General features: G+C 48.5%; 1 protein-coding gene across 4 annotated transcripts in view; it reads right to left on the bottom strand.

Moving 5' to 3' along the window:
• The window catches only part of MTHFD1 (methylenetetrahydrofolate dehydrogenase, cyclohydrolase and formyltetrahydrofolate synthetase 1), a 347252-nt gene that overhangs the window by 297980 nt on the left and 23881 nt on the right, over window positions 1–25391 (bottom strand). For all 4 annotated transcript variants that reach the window (XR_015299949.1, XR_015299948.1, XM_086937931.1 and 1 more), the window contains exon 2: window positions 15285–15369. Coding sequence is in view for 2 of the 4 variants with exons in the window: in XM_086937931.1 (XP_086794057.1) it covers window positions 15285–15369 (85 nt within the window). In the remaining 2 variants the exon portion in view is untranslated. The remainder of the gene's footprint in view (window positions 1–15284; window positions 15370–25391) is intronic.

Genomic DNA, 25391 nt, shown 5'->3' on the forward strand with positions numbered 1-25391 from the left:
TATACATATACATACATACACACACAAACACACCTGGGACCCACAAATTGTGAGGGGACATTAGAAGAGGGGGGTGGAGTAAGGAAGGGCAGAGTTTTGTGGGGCTGAGTTAGGCACATTCAGCTTTAGGTCTTTCAGTTCACATGCGTTATATTTTTTGTTAACTCTGCACAGAAATGAACTGAAAGGGAAAAATACAATTGTAACGATACTTCGCTTCCCTTCACGGTCGTAAATATACCACATTTAGATACTAAGGTTTTAGGGCACCAGCTCCAGAGATGCAGGCATGTTCAGCAGGTGTCAGTATCACACTGGTAAGATAACTCACGTGGTAATGTCCTGACCACAGAGACCCACTCGGGAACATCCACTCTACTCAATGCTACAGCATCGGAGAACATTTCTGTATGATCTAAGGTAGTGCTAAAAAACATAGGGCCACCTTGACTCGTGCCATCAACAGGGCAATACTAACACTGCCAGAGTCCCACCACCAAAAGTAATGTACTATGTTCCCTACCTGCTACTGAGAAAAGCACAACTAAACTCGGAAACATTTTACAGGCTTTAGTTAGTTGTTAATCCTCCCAATTGTAAAGGCCCAGTAAAAGGCATCTTTTAACTGATCTGTCTTCTTTACTTGAAAATGCCTTCTTCAGTTCTAGGGATGCAGCTAGGAGATGACTGGATTTCTGAGAAGTGGGACTACAGTTAGGATATCCTTAGTGGAAGATCATGCTTTTCAAGAGCATCAGTATTTAAAGAGCAAAAATAATCTAGGGGCTCAATGTGTATATGTGGCAAAGACGAGGGTCAACGTTATATAGGAGCCAAAAGCCATACTCTTAAGTGCACCAGAAACACACTTCAAGGTGGGTATTGTACACTGGGGTCTGAGGATTCCATGTAAGTGATGTTTAGAGACAGTGTCGCCTTGATTTGTATTCCTGAAGTTGGCCCTTAGCCACAACAAGTAACACATCAAATATCTACAGTAGAGGTCATTTGAAAGAACCTTGTGCTGGGCTTACCTTGTTTAGCCCGTCATCAGGTTACAACACTGTTGAAAGAGTTGTAGTGCTTTCTGCACAACCTTGTGCTGGTGTAAACTGACAGATCTCAGTTGTAGATAACACTGTAATTATTGTTTTGTTTTCTTCCAGATGTCACATTCGCATAGGTTATTAATTTCCATAACACTGTACTGTTTATGTGTCATTACAACCTTTTGGTAGCCCCGCACTAGCATCTCCATTTTGAATATGCTAATGGACCTTTATTTATGGAGTTTTAATCCCTATTACCAACTTCCATCCCAGATGACAAGGATTAGTAGCATTACGTCACTGTTTATGTAGGGTACTGCCCTTTTGGCCAGACCTGCACACGCAAGAACTGACCGTTTTTGTTGCTTTAAAAAGGAGTGTAATTTACACTTGCCAACTACAGTCCCAGGTGTTAATGTTATGGAGGGATTACGACTATGTTGAACATCCGGTTTCTTTAAATAACGCAGTTTTTCTTGGGGGTATTAGGATATAAGGAACTGCCTCCCAAATTATAAGGCTGACAAAACAAGTAATAAGAGGTGGACAAAGGGTAGCAGGTGGGACGAGTTTTGATATACTGTATCCAGCACAAAAGTGAGATGTGTGTTCTCATTGCTTTTATGTGCTTTTAACACCCCCGGGGAACTGTACTTGCTATACAACACACACGATTACAGGGAATTGTTCTGATTTCTAGACCAGGGATTTGTTCTTCTAGGTCCTGACGAAAGACACATGACCCTACTGAGCAAGAACGGCCGAAATATGTACACCATGATTTTTGTGGGATGTGAGGGATTGTTATTTCGTCCCTATTTACACCCCTTTCTGTTTTTAACCTTATCCCCTGCAGTGTATTAAAATTAGCTATTAGAAGTCGGAGAAAATTGTAAAAAAATGTTTGCAGATCCCATCTAATACAATTTGAAAATGCCCCATTCCTGGTGGAGGTTTGACCCACCCGGAACATAGGCATTCGTGTTAGTGACCCGATGATGAAACATGCCACCAGGATACATCAGTGGTGATTAAATATGCCACTGTAATCCACGAGTGGGTAGGGTCTCCTAGAAACTTTTGTGTCAGACTTCCTATTCTAATTGGCCTGTTCAGGTTACACTCCCCTGGTTTTCTAATTCGGTCTCTAAAAGCGGAGTGGACATACCTTCACTGCTCCCACACCCTTTTCTGTAATATTTGAGGCATCCAAAAATTGAAAGCATTTCGAGCCACAGTCCGGCACTCCGTCCAAACTCTGTGCTACAAACATTCCAAGAAACGTTTTTTTTTTTTAATGGTTTGATTTTGCCATTTTCGGTTTGCTTTCTTTGTGCAAAGTACAGGACTGCCTAGATTGCACTCCTTATTAATGGCCCTCTTTGATTAGCATGCTTTCATATTGACAAGGGTACCCTATCTGTGTAACTATCGGACATGGCAGCAGGATTAACCAATCGGAGTCACCATTTTTTTTTTAATCTGCACCGGCAGTTTTACACCCTTGTGTGGGTGCAGATATCTGAATTTCAAAATTCACAAGCTTTTCCAATTGTACTACTGAAAACCGGCCACAGTTGCTAGTGTTCAGAGGGTACACCAGGAAATGTTTTGCTAATTACTACTTATCCCTATGTAAAGGCAGATCGTGCGCTGAACCGCATGTGCGGTGTTGGTGTGTGCGCAAAAATGCCTTCTTGCGGTAATTTTTTGCGATCAATAACATGATCATTCAGAAAACATCACATTGAACATACAAAACCATTAACACTCCTCTCAATCAATAAAAGGGAATAATACAACATCTCAAAAAAATGCCCTCTTTTATTATTAAGAAACTTACAGTGTGCACAGCTACCCCAGGGGGTGTCGCGCGCAGAGCAGAAGTAGGAGGGATTCCGACCTGGCCCTCAGAGCCAGGGGAAGGGGTTAGACACTATCGACACAGAGCTGTAGGTAAAACAAGCATTTACAATGCAATGGTCTCGGCATTATTAAAGGTAGAGCTATTGGCATTGCTCTTGACTTTTTTTTTTAATCATAAATAAATGGCATTGTCATTTACATTGCCAATAGCTTAATCGTTAAATAAATGGCATTGTCATTTACAATGCCAATAGCGTAATCGCTCGCAAATGCAGGACCTATTGCATTTACACCCACACAGAGCCACACACACAAAGCCACCCACACACGCATACAGAGCCGCACACACAGAGCCCCCCACACACACCCAACGCCCCACACACACACCCAGAGCCCACCACACACACACCCAGAGACCACCACACACACACCCAGAGACCACCACACACACACCCAGAGACCACCACACACACACCCAGAGACCACCACACACCCAGAGACCACCACACACCCAGAGACCACCACACACACACACAGATACCACCACACACACACCCAGAGACCACCACACACACACCCAGAGACCACCACACACACACCCAGAGACCACCACACACACCCAGAGCCCCACACACACACCCAGAGCCCCACACACACACACCCAGAGCCCCACACACACACCCAGAGCCACACACACACCCACACACCCAGAGTAACACACACACACACACCCACACACCCAGAGTAACACACACACACCCAGAGACACACACCCAGAGACCCCCACACACACCCAGAGCCCCCCACACACACCCAGAGCCCCACACACACACCCAGAGCCCCACACACACACCCAGAGCCCCACACACACACCCAGAGCCCCACACACACACCCAGAGCCCCACACACACACCCAGAGCCCCACACACACACCCAGAGCCCCACACACACACCCAGAGCCCCACACACACACCCAGAGCCCCACACACACACACCCAGAGCCCCACACACACACACCCAGAGCCCCACACACACACACACCCAGAGCCCCACACACACACACACCCAGAGCCCCCCACACACACACACCCAGAGCCCCCCACACACACACCGAGCCCCACACACACACACCCAGAGCCCCACACACACACACCCAGAGCCCCGCACACACACACCCAGAGCCCCGCACACACACACCCAGAGCCACACACACACCCACACACCTAGAGCCACACACACCCACCCAGAGTAACACACACACACACACACACACACACACACACAAAGCCACACACACACACACCCCCAGAGGCACACACACCCAGAGCCACGCACACACAGAGCCACATACACCCACAGGAGAGCAAGCACAGCGAAGGGGGCAGGGAAGCAAGCACAGCCAGGGGGCAGGGAAGCAAGCACAGCCAGGGGGCAGGGAAGCAAGCACAGCCAGGGGGATTGACACGCATCTTGTGGTGTTTGGGGGTATTGCCTCTGCAAAGAGGTGAGGAAGGCGTAATTAGACCACTCAAGCAAAGCTAGCTGGGCTCAGTCAAATGCTGGCCGATAGTTTCTTAATCAGAGTGTCTAGTGGTAGTTCTGTAGGCGGGTGGAGTGGGTAAAGGGGCCGGCGAACCGTCAGGCCCAGTACAAAAGCTTTGCCTCGTAACTACTGCCCTTTAATAAGCTCCCTGGTCTCCCAGGGGGCTGCAGATTTCATTTCTTCCTGCGCCCCCCCTCCCACCTGAAATGCTATGTTATGTTAAAAGTACTTTTATAGCGCACTTACACCCGACCGTTTCACCTCCCTGTACATGCCAGGCTATGTCTTTTGAAGTGCCAGAAAGCTACTTGGTCCAACTGAGAAAGGGAGAAGGAGTCGTAACAAAACCGCTGAACTCAGTAAAAATTATTTTTTCCCCAGGAAGGGTAAGCTGAGAATGCAGCTTTTCCGTACATCTGTAAGACATCAGGCTCTGTGAAACCTCAGTCACTCCCGAAAAGCCGTACGGAGGAGGGGACGGGCAGTCCTTTCTGTCGGCCCCACTGCTGCCTGGGAATATATTTTTAAAGAGAAGCTCACATGTTCGACTCTTTGATGTAGCTGAAACTTTGATCATTGCACGGCAAGCTTTTCGCCAAGTGAATAGTTGGGTTCATTGGCCGGTAGCTGGGCTCTTGGACAGCTGTGCTTTCCAGTGGACACCTGGATTGAGCAGCGGAAATCTAGTCTCCGGTGAGCAGTCATGGTGTTCAACTGGCTGCTGTGATCTGCAGCGGCGAGCCCTATTCTTCAGTTGGCAGAAGCTCTCGTCGTTGGGCATCGGTGTGCACCATTGGGCGACTGTATTAAGCAATAGACTAATCCATTATCCTACAGCAGGCTGATTGCTTCACGTGGCCGATGTTGTTTCCAGGAGCCTGTCATGTGCTGCAGCCCAGGTCTTCCTCCCCAGTAAGCAGCGTCATTCTCCAGGCCAGAGACGCATCCTCATGGTGACAGTCCTATCATCCGACGGGCAGCTTTGCTTTCCTGCTGACAGTTCTGTATTTACAGCCAGAGCCTGACGCCTCTCACCACAGCGCCCCTCACCACATCCTCCACAGACCATAACAAAATTGGTGTGGGACAAGGCCAGTGGTTCCTCTGATGAGAGGTTCACCTGGCTCGGACAGAGCCCCCACCCCCGTGGTGGACTGCCTGGGTGGCCATGGGTGTGTAAATCATTCCAGACGTCCTACTCCTGGCATGTGGAAATCACTCTGGTTTATTGGATGCTTCCAAACCTAAAGTGTTTAGGTTAACCAAGACTATAAATCCCATCACGCAAAGGGAAAAAAAAAACGGGAACCTATGAGCTATTCACCAATAGAACTGGGAAAGTTGAGAGCTATGTTACTCCAAAAATCGGTCTTGGGGTGTGGGGTGGCTGAGTCAGATGGCACTCTTTTCCCACAAAGTCTTGTACAACCCACAATACAAAGCCTCGCTCTGTCCGCTCGCACGCCTTGCGTTTAGGACGTGTGGGATGGACCCAGCTTCCCAGCTCGTATAAACGCAGAGTAAGTGCTGTGGTTTGCATAAGAAAGGCCAGAGAGCAGCCTAAAAGAGGTGCCAGCTGCTACCGCGGTGCCCCCTCGCCTCCTTCTCTGACCCCCAACTCGTAGGGCTGATAGAAGCCCCCGCACTGACCTGCCCTCCCAGCTGCAAGGGCTCCAGACTGACTGCATTACGGATGCTGGGAGAGCTGTATAGTTTTTGTATAAATGAAATTATAACTTACGGTATGAGTGTTTAATTTCCTTGAAGCGGCTTCTGAGCATCCTGTTGTTGTCTAGAAATCTGAAGACCGGCATTTGCGGGAAAGGAGGCAGGTCGGTGCGGGCGACGGTGCCCCCGAAGACCACAACAACAAAAAATGGCGGCTGCAAACGGACGTAAATTTCAGATTCGGGGCGTGTTTTGGCGTTCTGAGTGACGGGTGACGTCATAGTCGAAAGAAGGCAAAAAAACACGCCCCCGAATCCGAAAGAGGAGGGGCTTTATTGGAGTGACGCCTGTCTCCTCCAATGGCTGGCCTCCGTTTAGGAAGCCAGCCAATGGAGGAGAGAGGAGGAGAGAGGCGGGTTCAAGCCCCCATACTCCAAATCATTAAATATCCTCCCGGAGACTGCGCAAGCGCAGCCTCCGATCCTCGACCTAAACAGCATTACATCCAGAGAAAAGTGGCGGTAACCATAAGAAGAAGATCCCACTTTCCTACACAGTCCGTCTTTTGAGTTCTAGTCCTCTGGTTCATCAGGTGCAGTCCTTCTGTTTTCCACAGGTTCAGTTGTGTTATAAGGAAGGTAGCCAGGTGTGCCACTTTTATGCCGGACACTAGATTGTGGGTGGAGCAGACTCTACAACAGTAGGCAGACCCTCCAGGATTTTGCGATGCACAAAACAATTAGGAAATCAGCTGACTAGCCTGATGACCGCAAAATTAAACTTTTAGGCTGGAAAAAAGGTCTCCAGCTGACAGCCCAAAACATTGTGACATTTTATTGGCGGTATGCGCACACGTCACTATGTGGCGCTGTACCGCCTTAATAGCTGCCTGTTTTCTCGAAAGACAAGAAAACAAAAGTAGCCCTTCACTGGCAAACATGCTTAACTAATAACTGAAGTTAAGTTGTATTTCTCTTCATATAGTTCAGCTGTTAAAATGTTCCAGGAATCCATTATCATGAAACATGGCTTAGAATCTTCTATAGTGTTAGGAGTAAATGGTTAAGGGCTGTGAATTTCTCCCTAAATAATACTTTTATTTAATTTTAGTGTACCCTCGATTGTTACATGTCTTTTCACTGCGCATGCTGACAATGAAGTACTTAAACTGAAAACATCAGTCTTTTCACATCGGTATTCAAAGCCATCGCACAAAGTCCTCGTCGAGGCTGATTGGTGTACGATAATTGATTAGAGTCAGGTGTATTAAGTGCCATGAATACACATTCTGGAAATACTGAGCAGTAATAGAGGACCATGCAGCCTCTGTCTCTTCTCAAAGGAGGTCTGCGCACAGAACTACCATAGTATCAAAATACTGCACTGGGAAAGCAAGCATGGGTAACATGCAGACCTTTAAAGGTCTATTTACATAGAGTGCACCAGTGTAGGAGCGATTCTACTACTTACAGGCATTCCTAGGCCTCAGAGTAAATAGGACCCCTAAAGTGTGGGGGCTACTGTGTGCTAAAGAGGCTGCAGGCGCCTGCACAATGCCACCCACATAACTACCACAAAGCACACCACATAGCGCCCACACTAGACAACAAAATACAGATGCCAAAGCATGCACAAGCACGACACATACATGCATATAAATGAACCAGATACGTGCATACACACTTCATACACCACCCAGAAGCATACACACAGACACTGAACATTCACACAACTGATGCACTGAACACAATAAGCTCACATATCTCAGACACAGACCAGCTCCCTGAAACACCCACTCGGGGCATAGATGCATGCAGGCATTTATACACACACCCTTGATATACACTAAACACTAAATGCACAAGCCAGACAGACACAGACAGACACAACTCGGACATCAGCATTTTGGCGCTGTAGCCGGTTTAACAAGTTGCAGCAGAATGAGGAATAAAGGAATTTAGAATAAAACAATTTCCTGGTTTTGCAGTAGTTTGCACAAGTGAGAATGTGTAGCGGAAGCTTGTTCCGATGAAACGGGGCAAGGTAAGACAAGACGCTGTCGTGTCCTAACCCACACATACACGTGGACACTGACTTCTAGTTGGGAGCTCTTTATTGATGCTTCTTACTTGGTCCCCGTCCCTACTCTAACTGCCCTTTCCTGTTCCTGACCCCACCTCTTCCCCTCAGCCCACCTGTCTCCTCCCACCCCAACTACTAGACCGTCAACATTATAACATCTCCCCCTTTCTTAACAAAACAGCAAAGTGAAATTAGTCCATTTCAACAATCAGTCTCTTTGGAGGCTGTACCTGGCGTCGTGGGCGACCCGGGGTGGTCACGGCGGTCTCGACCACGGGTTCTGGGTCCATGCAGGGTGCCGGGTCAGGTGTGCCTGTTTCTGGGTGCTCAGAGTTCTCCGGCACCGAGGTAGTGGGCGTGCAGTCACGCTTTTCAGGAGGGCATTTCTTAAAGTGGGATGCGTTCCGAGTGACCCGCCTATTCTCTGACTCCGCGGTCACCATTGTGCCTTTCTGCTGCACAACTGTCAGAGGTTCGTTTCTGAAACGACAGTCAGTTTTCTGGCGCTGTTCCTGTTTAACAAGGACTCTGTCGCCCTCCTTGAGGGAAGGGGATCGGGCCCTCCGTTTGAGATCAGCATGTTCCTTCATCTTCTCCTTGTGATATCGATCTGTTGCAGCCATGTCTTTGATCTGATGGTCTGAGAGGGGTTTCCTCAGTGCGCCTTCCCAGGTTGGGATCCGAGTTCTTGGTGTCCTCCCAAGCATGAGAGTGGCAGGGCAGACACCCGTCGTGGAGTGGGGAGTGGTTCGGTATGCACAGAGGACTTCATTCAATGCTGCTTGCAGGTCCTTTTTCTCGGCAGTAGCCTGCTGGAAGGTTTTCTTGATGGTGGACATGAAACGTTCAACAGTTCCATTGGCTTGTGGCCAGAGCGGGGTGACCTTGCGGTGTTGGAAGTCCATCTGTTTCGCAAAGTCACTGAATTCGTGCCCGTTGAATGGGGGCCCATTGTCCGTTTTGATGATTCTGGGAACACCCCAGGTTGCGAAGACTTCCTCAAGTACTTTAAGGGTACAGGTGGCATTGGTGGACGGGATGAATTGAGCCACTGGAAACCGGGAATATTCATCTACAATGGCGATCACATATTTCCCTGACTGCAGGGGCCCGTAGAAATCCATTGCAACTTCTTGCCATACACCGTCCGGTAGCGGGGTCATTTGGAGCGGTGCCGGCGGCGTGCTGGGACCAGTTAGCTGACAGGGATGACAGTCCTTCAGAGTGGCTTCAACTAGCTGGTCTAGAGCAGGGAACCAGACACGCTCTCGGAGCGCCCTCTTGGTGGAGACGACCCCACGATGACCTTCATGAGCTAGGTCAACTACGCCTTGTCTGAGGGTGGCCGGGATGACTATCCGGTGGTCTCTTAGAAGAAGGCCATCCTCAGTGATTGAAAGTTCGTCAGCGACGTGTCGGAACGCTTGGAGTTCACTTCTGACATCGGGGTTTTCCTCGTCGTCTTGCGGATGATGCCTCCACCTGTTGGACAGTATTCGCTGCATCACGATCTGCAGAACGGTGTCTTTGTTGGTTACTTCGCGGATGGTGTCCATTGGTATGGCTGGGGGGCGAGCATGGTTTGAGACAAAGTGAATGTATTCCTCTGCTATGGATGAAGTCGGTGCTGGAGAGTCTCGGGGGTGGCGAGACATGTAATCAGCAGGGTTGTCACCCTTCCCCGGTTTGTGAATGATTGTAAAGGTGTATTCCTGCAGCCGGAGGCCCCATCGCTCAATCCGGGGGGGCATCTTGCTCTTCGGGTTACCGTATATTGTCACGAGTGCCTGATGGTCAGTAATGAGCGTGAAGTGCTTCCCATAAATGAAGATGTGGAAGTGCTCACACGCCCATACGACCGCCAGGCTCTCCTTCTCAGGCTGAGAGTATTTCCTTTCCGGGTCCGTGAGGCTGCGGCTGGCGTAGGCGATTATCCTCCGTTGGTCAGATTCGTCGTCATATTGGGCCAGGATCGCACCCAGGCCCACGGGACTGGCGTCTACGGTGATCTCTGTTTTGCGTTTGGGGTTGAAGTAGGACAAACAGTCAGACGACTCAACCGCCCGTTTGATGTCTCTGAAGGCACGCTCGCAGTCTGAGGTCCACTCAAAGGGCTGGTTGGATTTCGTGAGGAGCCTCAGAGGATGACTTATTGTGGCGTAGTCGCGGATGTAGCGAGCACAGTAGCTCGCCATCCCCAGGAAGGAGCGTAGATCGTTTACATCTTCAGGACTCTTGGTATTGTTGAGCACAGCCACCTTGTCGGGATCTGGTTTCATGCCGCTGGATGAGAAAATGTGTCCAAAGAATTTCAGTGTCGATTGATGAAGCTCGCACTTGTCCTTATTAAGGGTCAAGTTTGCGTCTAGCAGAGCCCTGCAGACACGGTCAAGGGCGATGTCGTGTTCTCGGAGGTTGGCGCCATACACCAGAATGTCATCGCTGTAGTTGAGAGAATTTGGAATGTGGTGGATGATAAGTCGAATTGTCTCTTGGAAAATTTCAGCTGCTGAGGACACACCAAAACTGAGGCGTTTGTATCGGAAGAGGCCGAGGTGTGTGGCGAACGTGGTGATGGAGCGAGAGCTGTCATCTAGCTCGAGCTGGTGATAGCCCTTGTTAAGGTCTAGCTTGGAAAAGACCGTGGCTCCATTGAGGGCTGTAATCATATCGCTCAGGTGTGGGCCGGGGTGTCTCTCCCTTTCGATTGCTGTGTTCGGGAGGCGCATGTCTACACATAGACGGACTTTCTCGGGGGTCCCTTTTTTTGGCACGACAACTACCGGGGACACCCAGGGAGTGGGTCCTTCGGTGCGTTCTATGATGTCGGCATCCAGAAGGTCTTGCAGCTCTTGAGCCACCGCGGATTGCAGGTGAAACGGCACTCGCCGTGGATGTTGAGCAATGGGCTTGATTTGCTCGTTGATGTGCAGGTGTACTTGTCGGCCTTTCAGTTTGCCTAGGCCCTTGAAGAGGGCTGGGTACTTCACAGCGTAGTTGGAGCTGTCGTTTATGTTGAAAAGAATGTGAACGAGGCGTAGGCGCTCCGCAGTCGGAAGACTTAGCAGGCAGTCGGCATCAGGTCCCTTGATAACATGAATGACGGCGGGAATGGTGATATCGCCGTGTGTGAGAGTGGTGTCGAACTTCCCCAGGCATGGGAGTGGTTTCCTCGCCATCCATGTGTATACTCGAACGGGTGCAAAGCGCAGGTGAGGCTTGGGAACCATGCGCTCGTGCTCAGCAACAGAGATGTAATTGAGAGAGGCACCGCTGTCCATGACGAACTTCGCTGCATGATTGCCCACCATGATGTCGAGCCGGGGGTAACGCTTGAGCTGATCGTTGTCAGCAATGTTGACATACTCGGTGGTGTAGCCTGATCTCCTGGATGAGGAGGATCTGGACTCTCTCGAGGGGGATCGGCGATCCCATCTGGACCGTCTGGACTCACGACTGGAATGAGACGACGCTGGAGAGTGAGCAGGTTCATTCTGAACGGCTCTGGCGTGGTGCCGCTTGGTTTCGGTCCTTGAAGACCTTGGCTGGCTGGTGCGTCGATCAGCACCGCTACGTTGTTCTCGGTGATACTCGCTACACATGACCTCGAAGTGATTGGATCGTCCGCATTTTCGGCAGCGTTGGCCCATGGCAGGGCACGAGTCAATGTGGGGGTAATCATACCCGCACCTGTAGCACCGTCTTGTGCGTTCGGGTCGTCGGTCTCTCCTTTCTGAGTCTCTTGGCCGGTAATCTGTTCGGCGTCTGGGTGAGAATTTGGATCGGCGTGATCTGTCACGTGGGTTGCCGCGGTAAGCCTGTCGGCCATGTTGTCGGTCGGAGACGCGGTTGGCATGTTCTCGGCTAGTGCTGGGTTTAACTTCGATCTCTGCTGCATTTTCTTCGGCTTGATCATATATTCGTGAGTTCTCCTCGATTTCCGCCAACTCTTGTGGCTTCCTTAGTAGTCTTCGTCTCAGCGACTCTGAGTGGCATCCCGAGATAATTTGAGACTTGATGGCCGCATCTGGGGAAAAGTTTGTGAAGTCGCAGTACTGTGACTGACGCCTTAGTCGGTGTATGAAGGACGTTAATGGCTCATCCTTGTCCTGGTGCTGTTGGTGAAACTTGTGTCTCTCATAATCAACGTTTCTTTTGTGCAGGAAGCGATTGTTCAGTATGTCCTTCACCTTGACGTAGGTGTCGCCGTCGTTGGTTGGGATCTCTCGCACTATCTTGCTGATCTCGCGCCCTCCTAGATTGCGAAGGGTTATTATTTTGTCCTCGTCTGACTCGATTCTGGAGCCCTTGACATAGTCCTCAAAATCCTCCAACCATTCCTGCCACTTGAGGCCCATGCTGCTCCCTGTCGTGACTGTCAGGGGTTCTGGCGCTCGCAGATGCGTGCCCTTGATCTCCTTTTCGGCGGGAGCATCCTGTGCGCCTGTCGCGCGATTGTTGGACATCCTGAGGAGGTGATTTCGATCCTGATGCTTGACTCTGGTTGCAGGGGCTGGCGTCCGCTCCCTTCACTTTTGGCGTTTGTTTTGGTAGACTTTGTAGATGCCAATGCTTGTTTGTTGCAGCTTGCTGCTGTCTTTGCCACTGCTTGTTTGTTGCTGCTTGCTGCTGTGCCTCACGAGCACTGTTCACTAACTGGCGGCGCTTGGCGGTATCCTTTGGGGCTGCCAGGGCTTATTTGAAGAGTCTGCCTGACTCAAAGATGGCCGCCCTCAGTTTCGACAGGGTTTGTCCCTCAAGTTGCCTGACTTTGTAATGGCCGCCTCCTTTGGCACAACACGAGGTTCCTCTCCCTCTCCGGGCACACACACTCGGTATTGGGGAGCTCACAGCTGAGCTGGGCCGACCTCCGCTCTCACAGCGCGTTCAGGTAAGGACTGCTTGTCCGGCGCTGGTCTCGCGCACTGCCTGCCGCTTGTCTAGCTTCTGCTGTCCCTGGCCGATTTAGCGCCGGCTTCTGTGCGGGGCCGCGCGTGTCTGGGGCTCTCCTCTCGCCTTCGCAGCACAGCGGGCTCACCTGGGCAGTGTCGGAGTGAGTCTCCGGCCCCTTGTCAGTGTCGACACACTGTGGGCTCGTCAGCGCGTCCAGCGCGGTCGGCGTTTGGCGCTCTTCACTCGGCGCCTCTTTTGCCGCGTTTTCTGCGCTCCGATTCAGCGCTCTTCAGGACACCTCAGCGCTTGCTCGCTGGGTCGCCGCGTTTCTCCTCTACCCTCTTCCACCTGCGAGGGGAGATCAGGCCACTCCTGGGGGGCCGCAGGGCTACGTTGCAGCGGAGCGCGCTCCACGCTGCAGGACGGGGCACTCGTGACGTGGGGTTTCTTCACATCCCACCCTCGTCGCCAGCTGTCGTGTCCTAACCCACACATACACGTGGACACTGACTTCTAGTTGGGAGCTCTTTATTGATGCTTCTTACTTGGTCCCCGTCCCTACTCTAACTGCCCTTTCCTGTTCCTGACCCCACCTCTTCCCCTCAGCCCACCTGTCTCCTCCCACCCCAACTACTAGACCGTCAACATTATAACAGACGCGATTGCGGAATACGGGAAACACAGACACCGTGACCTTTCCTAAACGGCAGTGAGGAATGGAACAAGACGACTGCTTCAGGATAAGGAGTGCAGTAACACTGGCTTGCACACCCAGGACGGAGAACCAGGGGAGGCGAATTTAGAATAAAAAAAATTCCTGGTTTTGCAGTAGGTTGCACAAGTGAGAATGTGTAGCGGAAGCTTGCTCCGATGAAAGGGGGCAAGGTAAGACAAGACGCGATTGCGGAATACGGGAAACACAGACACCGTGACCTTTCCTAAACGGCAGTGAGGAATGGAACAAGACGACTGCTTTAGGATAAGGAGTGCAGTAACACTGGCTTGCACACCCAGGACGGAGAACCAGGGAAGGCAATAAACGCTGGAAACAGATGGAAGGGGCTAGAGACAGCAAACCGGCAGATAACTGAGGGAAGGCGCGTGGATTCAAGGAACAGGAAGCCAAGCACTGGCTCCTCAGCAAACCAAAGTATACTAGAGTGAAGTGAACGGGTTTGATGTCCTGGGATGAGCTCCGTTGCAGTAATGCAGCAGCAGGGGCGAGGACTCGGCGACTTCTTGGGGCGGCGGTCGTTGCGAAATGGCATGAAGAAAAGCACCGCCATTTTCAGATTCGGGGGCGTGTTTTTTGCGCTCTGAGTGACAGCTGACGTCACAGGGCTAAAGAACGCAAAAAATCACTCCCCCGAATCCGAAAAAGACGGAGCCTATTCGGAGGGACAGCTCTCTCCTCCAATGGCTGGCCTCTGTTTAGGAAGCCAGCCAATGGGGGAGAGGCTAAAATAGAGGTGGGACAAATAGCCCCACTAAGAATCATTAATTCTCGGACATCCGGTCTGCCGACCGGATATTACCGAGACCTAAAGAGCTATGACCATGGCCGCATCCTGGGATGCCACAGATGATCAGGGATAATGGCAATGTAGATCCAAGAAGGATTTCCAGGTAAATTCAACTGCCCTGGCAGATGTTGGGCTTAAAGTCCCAGTGCCCATAAAGCAAAAGGAGCAGTAACTAGGACCCTTCCCTTGGTTTCTCAGACATGTTTTTACATGGGAGGTAGTTGTGGGGAAGAACAACAATGAAGCCGGAAATGGCAAAATGGCAGCCTCGTTTATCCATATGATTTTCCTCTACAATTTGTGAGAGCATTCCTCTTCCCCAGGAGCTACATAAATGTTGAAGAGGTTTTGGGTAGTTACTTGTAACCTTAAAACATGCCGGCTAGTTTGTCCACCCAATGGTTCCCGGTTTCAATTTGATAGGGTCTCAGTTGTTTGGCGAGACACAGGGGAGATGCTTCCCTGCACCGTGAGGCCACAAATCCTGTCATTTCGGCATAAGTCACACGCTATTAATTTACAACACAGGGAGCCATCACATAAGGCTCAATTTTAATCAGATGCCAATATGCGACTACCCAAATGGATACACAAATATTTATGTATAACGGGGTAAAATGATCTTCCAAAATTGAGATTTCAGTAATCAAGCATATGTACCTGCAAAATTGCCAGACCTGGCCGGAAATCAGGTGCTTGCTCCTTCAGCGTCAAGACTTCCTTTTTAAGTCGCTCCCTCACGAGGCTGGAAAAAATAACTAAACGTTTAAAACAAGTGCATTTTTTCGTTGTCACATGCTCATTGATTAGGTGTATACTCATGACTAAAGACCGATGCTTAGCATAGAGTTTGAGTAGAGTAGACAGCATTCTAAAGGTTCATATACAGCATGACAGCCTTTCATCACGTCATTGCTTAATCATTAGAATTTTAAAAAGATGCTTAAAAGACGGGGCCCCTGTAACATTAACGCATGATTCGAATGCTTGTAGACCATTTGCTAAACTGCTGAAAATACCCAATCAGACAAATATATACTGTTGGTACAAATTCTATGAACTTCAAATTGACACCCCCAATGAACAACTGATTTAGAAAGGGCTCGTCGAAATTTGGTTTTGACCTAACCCAGGTGCCCCTTCTGAATGGACAAAAAAAGCTTTGCTCTTCTGATGAGCGCAAATAAGAGGAAAAACATGTGCCAGGGGCTGCTTTTAATCATTTCAGGTTAGCATCAGCCGATTTTGTATAGCATCAGAAAAAAAGCATTTACAATTCAATAGGTTTGCATTTTTTAAAGTTAGAGCTATTGGTGCTGTAAAATATACTGTTTTTCACCTAGGGCAGGTATGTATGAATGAGAGTACAGGTAAATATATGAATGGAATTTTATGTAAAATGTTGGGGAAATGAAATGCTAAAAAAAAACTTCACTCTTGGTGTAAAATAGTGTACTCACCATCAAACATTTGAGGAGTGCTAATGTGTCCTGCAAAGTTAGCCACTACACATCCTCACACCACTTCAAAAATGTAACCCAAAGCTCCGATATAATCAAATGCGTTACCTGAAACACTTACAAACGGTCTAAGAAATATTTGAGTTTTAGATGTATTTTTAGGAGCATTTTTCTTGATATTCCTGGTGTGATTTTGGTGCACATCTTGTGAATGATCGGCTCGTGCTTTTACTTTTAGGGCCACGCTAGACGCCTGCATCAGCTCCCTTCATGAATCAGGGTGGGATACAGCATGGTCCCACCACCGACCCTTAACTAGACATAGGCAAACCTGAGGAAAGCAGTATCTGCGAGCAAAGCCGCATGTGCCTTGCAGAAAAATGAAACTCGGTTTCATTTCAAATTTAACTTGGTTTCATATCAAATTTAACTTGGTTTCATATCAAATGTACAAAAACCAACGAACTTGAGATAGTTTGCAATGAGAAGAACATTCAAACGCCGAGTAATCAACACGTATCAAATCGTGTTATGTGAAAGCTGCACAGAAATAATTAGCTGCTACACAACACTTAGTATCATGAGACAATATGAAGCAGACAAAATCGATGACGTGACAATTCAGTGACTACAAAATATTCACACAACCTAGATATCCACTACACAATAAAGAACTGGCAACCTTCCGCCTTCAGATTAAAATACAAAATGTATATTAATCGCATACCAAGCATCTGCAATGCAATCGGTTTCGCATTTGTGAAAATTAGAGCTATTGGCAATACTAATGGTAATGTATTTAACTTATGGTTTTTTTTTTTTTTTGCAATAGAGTGAATTAACAGGTAAAGCAGGGGACTTTGGAATAGAGTTGAAAGCCTCACTGCGAGCATGCCTTTTGCTGGGGAACGGTGTGCTGCTTCTCCCAGAGGTATTCTTGTTTACAGGAAACCTTCGCAATCACAAACGTACCAAAAACATCTAATTCTTGTGGTATAATGAGGCATTTAATGATTACTTTAAGATCCCCGCATTTTGAATCTCCTTATGGAGACTCAGTATCCTACGAGTGTTACCAGTTTTCAATGTAAATAAGGTATTTTGGCCCGAATGTATTAAAAAACAAATATTTTGTGTGGAGTCTAAGTATTTAGATAGCAGTGAGATAATCAGCCTCCTGGGGGTTGTAAGCTGCATACAAATAGACTAGTGTGATGACGACTTAGATCCGGGGACGAAAGCTAAGTGATTGCTGCGCCATTAATGAATAAGGGGCAGAACAAACAACATTTCAAGCAGACAAGGCCAAAAGTGAAAGCCACACTCTTAATAAATATGCTGTGTCGGGAGGTGGGAGGGGTATGCTTTGGAGGAAAGCCATCAAGGTGAGTAGTAGAAAACAGGCTTTATTTCGGTTCAGGCTCATATTCTGTAGCATGCTATCCCCAGAGCGAGAGGATGTGGTGCAGCAGTCAGAGCAGCCGACTCAGGAGCTGGGGATACGAGCCCCGGCATCAGCTCAACATCTAGAGATCTGTTGGCAAATCACATATGAGCAGAACATAAGCAAAGCGTAATGCCCATATCCTGAATACAGCATGTCTCGAAGTAACAGCGCAACCGCTGCATAGGAGAGACTTCAAAAAGGAGTGATGACATCCACTGTTGGTCTCATCATTTTCCGTAATGATATGCATCACCATGCATGCACAAGCCTATAGAACGACGCATGCACAATTTTTTTGCCAATCTGAGATGGCGGATAACACTTCTAGCAAATCAAATTTTTATTTTACATGAACTGAAGCATTTTCTTGTGGCGGAGCACCAGGCAACAAATGACAGATGTTCATCAGGGCAAAATAGGCAGAAGAAATCTGCAATTCCAACACTACTGCTATACCAACCAGAGGGAATCACATGAAGGAGTCCTAGGAGGAAACATTGATCACCAAGGGGAATATTCAGACTGCTTCCCAATGCCACCTTTACCTGAAAAGAACTAACCTCAATCACAGACAACAAATACTACCAGGAAACATCATCAACTTTAACCTTAAACTTCTTAAGGTAAAATTGCCACCAACAAGTCCTACAATGTGTATATTACTAGACCCTAGAAAGACACGGGACCTAAACCCTCTCCAAGCAACCTTCACCGCTCTGTTTAAGCTTCAAACCATGGCAGGACTATAAAGAAATTGACAGTGGCGTCCATCATAACCACAACAAAATGACAATGACCTCATTGAACAAGCATTTGCAATGCAATAGGTCTCGCATTAGGAAAGTTTGAGCTATTGGTCTTGTAAATGACACATTTTTTATTTATGAGTTGGTTTTGTAAATAGGGAAATTAATAGCTTTGTCATTTACAATGCCAATACTTTTTAATTTTTGCAAATGTGACACCTATAGCATTTGTAATGCAACATGTTTTGTATTTACGTGACTTAGATGTATTGATATTACAAATAACAATGACTTACTTTTTTAAAATAATACTTAAATAAAAGTTATTGTAATTTATAATGGCAATAGCTTAAACTTTTGAAAATAACTTTTGTGAAGATTATGTTCAGTGTATTTTATTGTGACGAAAACCCAAGAACATAACATCTTTTTGTGACATTTGTAATAAAGTTTGAAACATTGAGAGTACATATTTGAACCAGTTGTTGAATGGTTGCACAGATTGAGGATGTGGTGGCGACGAGTGATGTGGTTGCGACGAGTGATGCGGTGGCGTTAAGTGATGCTGTGGTGCCCCCGAGTGATGCTGTGTATGTGCGATAGATAGAGGGAGGGAGGGCGATAGAGGGAGGGAGGGCGATAGATAGAGGGAGGGAGGGCGATAGATAGAGGGAGGGAGGGCGATAGATAGAGGGAGGGAGGGCGATAGATAGAGGGAGGGAGGGCGATAGATAGAGGGAGGAAGGGCGATAGATAGAGGGAGGGAGGGCGATAGATAGAGTGTGGGCTGGATTTAGAGGGTGCATTTGGTTTTGGAAGGTGGATTTAGTTTTTCGTTTTGGAGTTGGAGGGTGGAGTTGGTGGGTGGAGTTGGAGGTACTAACTTTTAAATTGATGCAAAGGCTTATGAGAGGCTGCACGAGCGCAGAGGTGACGCATGTAATTGTAGTTTAATGGAAGGCATGGCAGATGTAGATTACAGGGGCACAGAATTTGCGCCTCAAAAACAAACCACTGCGAACTGAATGTAATAGGTAAACACATACAGCAAATACGTATATAATACCCTGGAGTACTGTATTTTGACGACAGAATTAACAGAAGTTTAGCAAAGAAGCACGTGTTGCATTATGACAGAAGCAGTTGAAAAGATAAGTGCACAGACATAAAATATCATTTCCTGTAAAGCAATATAATACTATTGAAAAGTACGCAACAAACTATGCTTACTATTTAAATGAGCACACAAATATGCACATAAAAAGCATACATAAGTATTGGCAAATGAAGAGGGAGGTGTGCCTAGATTGAGTGACTACATAAGGAGGAAAGAGGGAGGAACAGGAAAGGAGGGAGCAGCAACCAGATGTGGCGTTAACAGCCAAAGGGTCCGACCTTGAAGCTGGGGAACCAGGTTCGAATCTGGCGTTGGCTCAAGCATCCTGTGATTGTGTGCAAATCATGGGTGTGTTCCATTACTGGCGATCTTTTAATTTTGGAGCGGCTCATTGTATTGTGTTCACTCACGATGCCAAGGGATTATTTCCCCAGAAGTAAAAGGATGATTGTCAATGTTATTGAGGGGAGCAGAACGTTCTACAGACACAAGTATTGAAAAGAGACTGTTGTGGTGAGAAGTAAAAATCACATTTTCGGTGTAATGTAGGGTATAAATATCCTTATTGTATGGAGGCGAGCTTTGCTGAAGGATAAGCATGGACCACACAATACAGAAACGAAAGCGTAGCATTCATAGTGCATCAAAACGTAACATGTTAAACGACGCAGCTATGCGCCAAATTAATCCCGAACGGGGGTGCGGCAAGCAGCCGAGCATGGCGGCAGCCTAAAAGAGGAGCACCGTAGACCGGACGGCCTCTCCTAATATCCGACCACTTATCCGTGCAGATAAGAAGCTCTAACGGAGGGCTCCGAAGCCTAGGACCGGGCGGGACCCGGGGCAGCAACTCAGGAGCCTGTCCGACATTGGGGACAGAACTTACGTCGAGACGACCCAGAGGCCTGGTCGGCCGTAAGAAGCCGGGACATGTCCTGAATTATCGGCCGAAGAGAGGCGAGGGAGGCTCGGTTCATCCCCACCGGAAACGCACGACCGCACTCCGGAGAGTGGCCCGCGAGCTCGGAAGCAGCAAGACTTGTTCAATCGGTCTTCGCTAGCCTCTACTACACTTACGGAAACAAACTTCAAGCGATCAGAAGAGAGTTCCTCCAGACGGTAGACAAGCGAAACCGAAACTTAAGGAGAACAAAGGACTGGTCCGCCATCTCTGTGCATAGTACCCAACGCATCGGCCGCCTTGAACACCGTCGCCTCACCATCGAGATCGACCTTAGAGAGTGGGACCTCTGGCCTAATAACACCGGCACCAGACCCGCTGGAAGACTTGCAGAATCACAAGCTAAGGCCTGTGCGTGCAGGGAGCAGGTGGCCCACTGTCCACGTGAAGAGACAGGTGTCGCCCAGTTACATACCGGACCCCACGACAGCCTGGCCGATTGGGCAGTATACCCTGTCAGGTTTCTAGGGTACGAAGGGTTAAGAATGGCTGGAAAGAATGCGAGAGGGGGCGCCACGCAGACCCGAATTGATCGATTTGCCAGTGTCGGGGCATCGTCCTCCCAGTCGGCTCCAGCCGGCAAGATGGCAGACGGGGCGAACGTGCAGAAAACGACACTGGACGATGTCATGAGGACACCGACTCAAGTGCAGGCCACGGTGGGCTCGATATCTACGGAGATCACTTTGATCCGTGCTGACTTTTAGAAAATGTCTGAGAAAGTGAAATCTATGGAAGTGGTCACGAAGTCCCTAGTGGAGGACGTCTCTGAGCTCCAAACGGAGATGCAACAATTGGCGATAGAGAAAAAAACATTGCGTGAAAAGCTGGACGATCAGGAAGGTCGCTCAAGACGGAACATACGAATTCTTGGTGTACCGGAATCCGAAGGCGCTAGAGCAACGGATCTCTACATGGAGGACCTAATTAAAAAAGGGCTCCAACCCAAGGGACTGTCTGCCTTTTTCTCTGTGGAAAGAGCACATCGAGTGCCGGGGGGGTAAACCTAAGCAGGGAGCGACGCCGAGACCCATCTTGGCTCGCCTTTTCAACTTCCGGGACAGAGACGCCATTTTACAGGCGGCTAGGGTGTCCCCTCCGGTGAAGATCCTCAACTCCACTCTGGCCTTTTTCCCGGACTATAAGGCGGAAGTTGCGCGCCGTAGAAGGACATTTCTGGAGGTCAAGAAGGAACTGAGGGCGAGAGAGATCCCCATCTCCATGCTTTTTCCGGCACGGCTGAGGGTGGTATCAGACAATAAAACTTGTTTTTTTGACACTCCTGAACTTGCGAGAGACTGGCTCGATGGGTGGAGACCGGCGACACAGCCTCGTAGATCCAACAGATCGAAAAAGGACAAAAATATGGGGCTCCCGGAGGGCTCGCAAACGTCTCACAGGACGGAGGAAGAAATCTCACAAGACGGAGATGCAGTGGAGGAAGGCGCCAGCAGGGGACACTAATCTTCATAGAGGACACTCAGAATCTTGTTTCTATATTTTGCATTCTGCCTGAGGGCCGGCTACTGGACACTGGGCTGAGGGCTTCCAAGGAGTGTATGAGGGGCCGCCGGCTCCGGAGACTCTTCACCCCCGCGAGCAAGTATTTGGTGTGGGGAATGGGACAGGCACTCTGCTAAGTTGGGGGGGCGGGCGGTTCTGAGTCCGTATAGCAGGGGGGCAGGGAGGGGGGCGGGGGGGTTGTTCAGGGCATGGGGGGGGTTCTTGGTTTTTTTGTTTTCTTTGACTCAGGGAAACAATATGCAACACGGCGAACGGAAAGTTTACAGGGGTATATACCAAGTACTATGGCAAACAGATGTTGAAATGTACAAACTAAACTTGATAGGTATGCATGGCACGCGGCTCCCAATCAACTCCTCTAAATGAGAACATAAGCACGGGTCCGATACCTCCATTACAAGTGATGTCCTGGAATGTGAGAAGTCTTGGGGACAAGATAAAGAGGGGGCTGGTCCTGCAGGGTATTAAGAGACTGAATCCAGATCTTATCCTTCTTCAGGCGATACACCTAGTGGGGACGGCGAGCAAAGCACTGGACAGACGGGGATATAATATGGTGGTGCATTCGGACTTTACCTCCGGGTCTTGTGGAATGGGTATTCTAATGAAAAAGGCGCCTCGCTTTATACTGCATTCCACGAGAGCCGATGAGTATGGCCGTTTTGCTGTGGCGATTGGGCAGTGGGAGGGCAAGCCACTCCACGTGGTCTCGGTATACATTCCACCGGCGCTGCACGCGACCACTCTGCCCGAGCTAGGGAAATTACTGTTAGATGGCGTTCGATTTAGTAGAGTGGCCATACCTTTTCGCAGTTCTGGCACACATGGGCTTCGGCCCTAAATTTGTGTAGATAAAGCTCTTATATACGGAACCTGTCGCGCATGTGACGGCCAATGGCCACGTTTCACGCGACATGCCATTGGCTAGAGGAACGAGGCAGGGCTGTCCGCTCTCCCCTCTGCTGTTTGCGTTAGTTCTGGAACCACTAGCGACTATCATTAGAGACACTCCTTTACTAAAGGGGGTGAGTTGGGGGGGGGGGGGGGGGGGAACACTGGGAGGACAGAGTCTCCCTTTATGCTGATGATTTGTTGATATACTTGTCGAATCCGGCCGATGGTATCCCTATATTACTTGACCTGTGTAATGCGCATGGAGTTTACTCCGGCTACACCATAAATTGGTCAAAATCAACTGTTTACAAACTGAGGGGTCCTCTGCCGCATATACCCAGCGACTGCCAGTTGACCATTTCAAACACCTCGTTTAAATATTTAGGCATTTATGTCACCCGAGACGCCTCGCACTACTTTACGCAGAATCTGCTACCTCCACTCACTCGTTTAAAGGCGGATGCAAGATACTGGAAGAATTTACCACTGACGCTTTTGGGTAGAGCGGCTTTATTCAAAATGAAGGCACTTCCGCGTTTTTTATATATATTAGAGAATACGCCGACCCTTGTCCCGCCCTCTTATTTTAGGAAGGTAACAGCAGTCCTTTCAGGCTTGTTATGGGGAGAGCGCCCAGCTAGAGTGGCACATATAAAACTTAACCGTGGATGGTACGACGGTGGGATAGCACTGCCAAATTTACAGTTATACTACTGGGCGTCCCAACTCAAAGTGATTAACCAGTGGATCCACACACCACAAGATGACCCAGCATATATGGCTGACAGAACTCAATTAGGAACACACAGCCTATTGGCACCACTATATAACAAACGTCTATTGACAAAACTGGTAGGCCCGACAAAGCACACGGTAATACTATGGATAAGGCGCAGGCTAGATTAAAATGGGGGGGGGGGGACGTAATAACCAAACTTACACCCCTGTGGGATACTAAAGCATTGGGGTGTCTGAGACATAGTAAAGGATTCACCCAATGGGACAATATAGGAATTTTCACAGTGGGAGACCTCTGGATGAGTACTGGGGTGATCCCATTCTCACTCCTGCAGCAACAATATGACCTAGGACCCACTGAGACATATAGATACATACAGATCAGGCATGCATTGATGACTGCCATAGAACCAGGGACCAAAGTCCCTGAATCATCACCGTTAGAAGATCGCCTGCTCACTGATTATATGCAAACAGGAGCTACATCACTCACTTATCGAAAACTGTTAAATAATCTACCGGACCCACTAATTAAATTACGGGATAAATGGGGGACGGAGTTGGGAGAAATGGATGAAACGGACTGGAATGCCGCACTGGCATCCCCGAGAGACGCAGGAGTATCGGCCCGCTTCCGTCTAGCACAATTCAAAATACTACACAGGGTCTACTACACTAGAACTACCTTATATAGAATACACAGGGCGGAGCATCCAAATTGTCTGAGAAGCTGTGGAGAGGAAGGAACACTCCTACACACACTTTGGGGATGTCCGATCATTAGCAAATACTGGAGGCGAATTAGGAGAACCGTTTCACAAACACTGGAAGTATCACTCACACCAGACCTGAGGGTTTGCTTATTGAATATGTGGGGGAGGACGGATCTAACTAGACAGAGACAACAGTGGGTGGTGATAGGAGCGATGGTGGCTAAGCGCGACATAGCGCAAAAATGGGGGGCGGCAGACGCACCGACACTGGCACAGTGGTGCAAACACATGGACAGATTGATGATTATCGAGCGAGCGGTCTATAAGACAAGAGCCAACCCTCGCAAATGGAACAGGGTCTGGCTACCTTGGAACAAGTATAGAGGTGACCTGTGTGAACCTTTGCCGAAAGAAGGAGAGGATAGCTCTGATGAAGAGGATGAGCTTGAACACTAACACATACCCATGGACGGGATGCTGGGAGGGATACGGGTGTGATGGTAAGAGACCATGGGGAACTCATGGGTAAGAATATAGCATAGTACATCAGTAAAGCCCCACCGATATAGACGATTGACCGTGTATCGAAGTCCTACTAAATTGTTTACTGTTTTTAATGAGTCTATAGTTATGTTCTAAAACCAAAAAATAATTAAAATGTAAGACTATTAATTCTGTACGTACTGAGGGAATGTTTGATGCACCATGTTCTTAACCGCTGCCGGACCGGAAGGTTGTCGGCTGAATAGCTGTGTATTACAAGCATCGGAATGACTAAGGTGTGAAAATGTCATTTATACACGCAATTGATGTAAAGTGTATTTGTCAACTACAAATAAAGTCTTACAACCAAAAAAAAAAATATGTAATCCCGAACACCAGTTTTATTTTAAATGTGCGCCCTTCAATCAAGAGAGACCTGCGGAAAATCCCCTGCGGTTGAGGAACAGCAGAGACACAAACCACGACTCTTCAGCTGCCCTTGTCAAGAGCGACGACATCCCCCTGGGGCGAGTTTCGTCTGATCAAGCCGGTTTTGCATTTTTTTTGTGCAGTAGAACCCCTATACTTACCTATGCCCTTTACTTCATAAATAAATACGAAACAACATGACAAAGGGGTGTGGGCGCAGACAAAGAATGGAAAGCGAGGATGAACAAACAGGAG

The sequence above is a fragment of the Lissotriton vulgaris genome, chromosome 9 (genome assembly GCF_964263255.1).
Source record: "Lissotriton vulgaris chromosome 9, aLisVul1.2, whole genome shotgun sequence".
Taxonomy (NCBI): Eukaryota; Metazoa; Chordata; class Amphibia; order Caudata; family Salamandridae; genus Lissotriton; species Lissotriton vulgaris.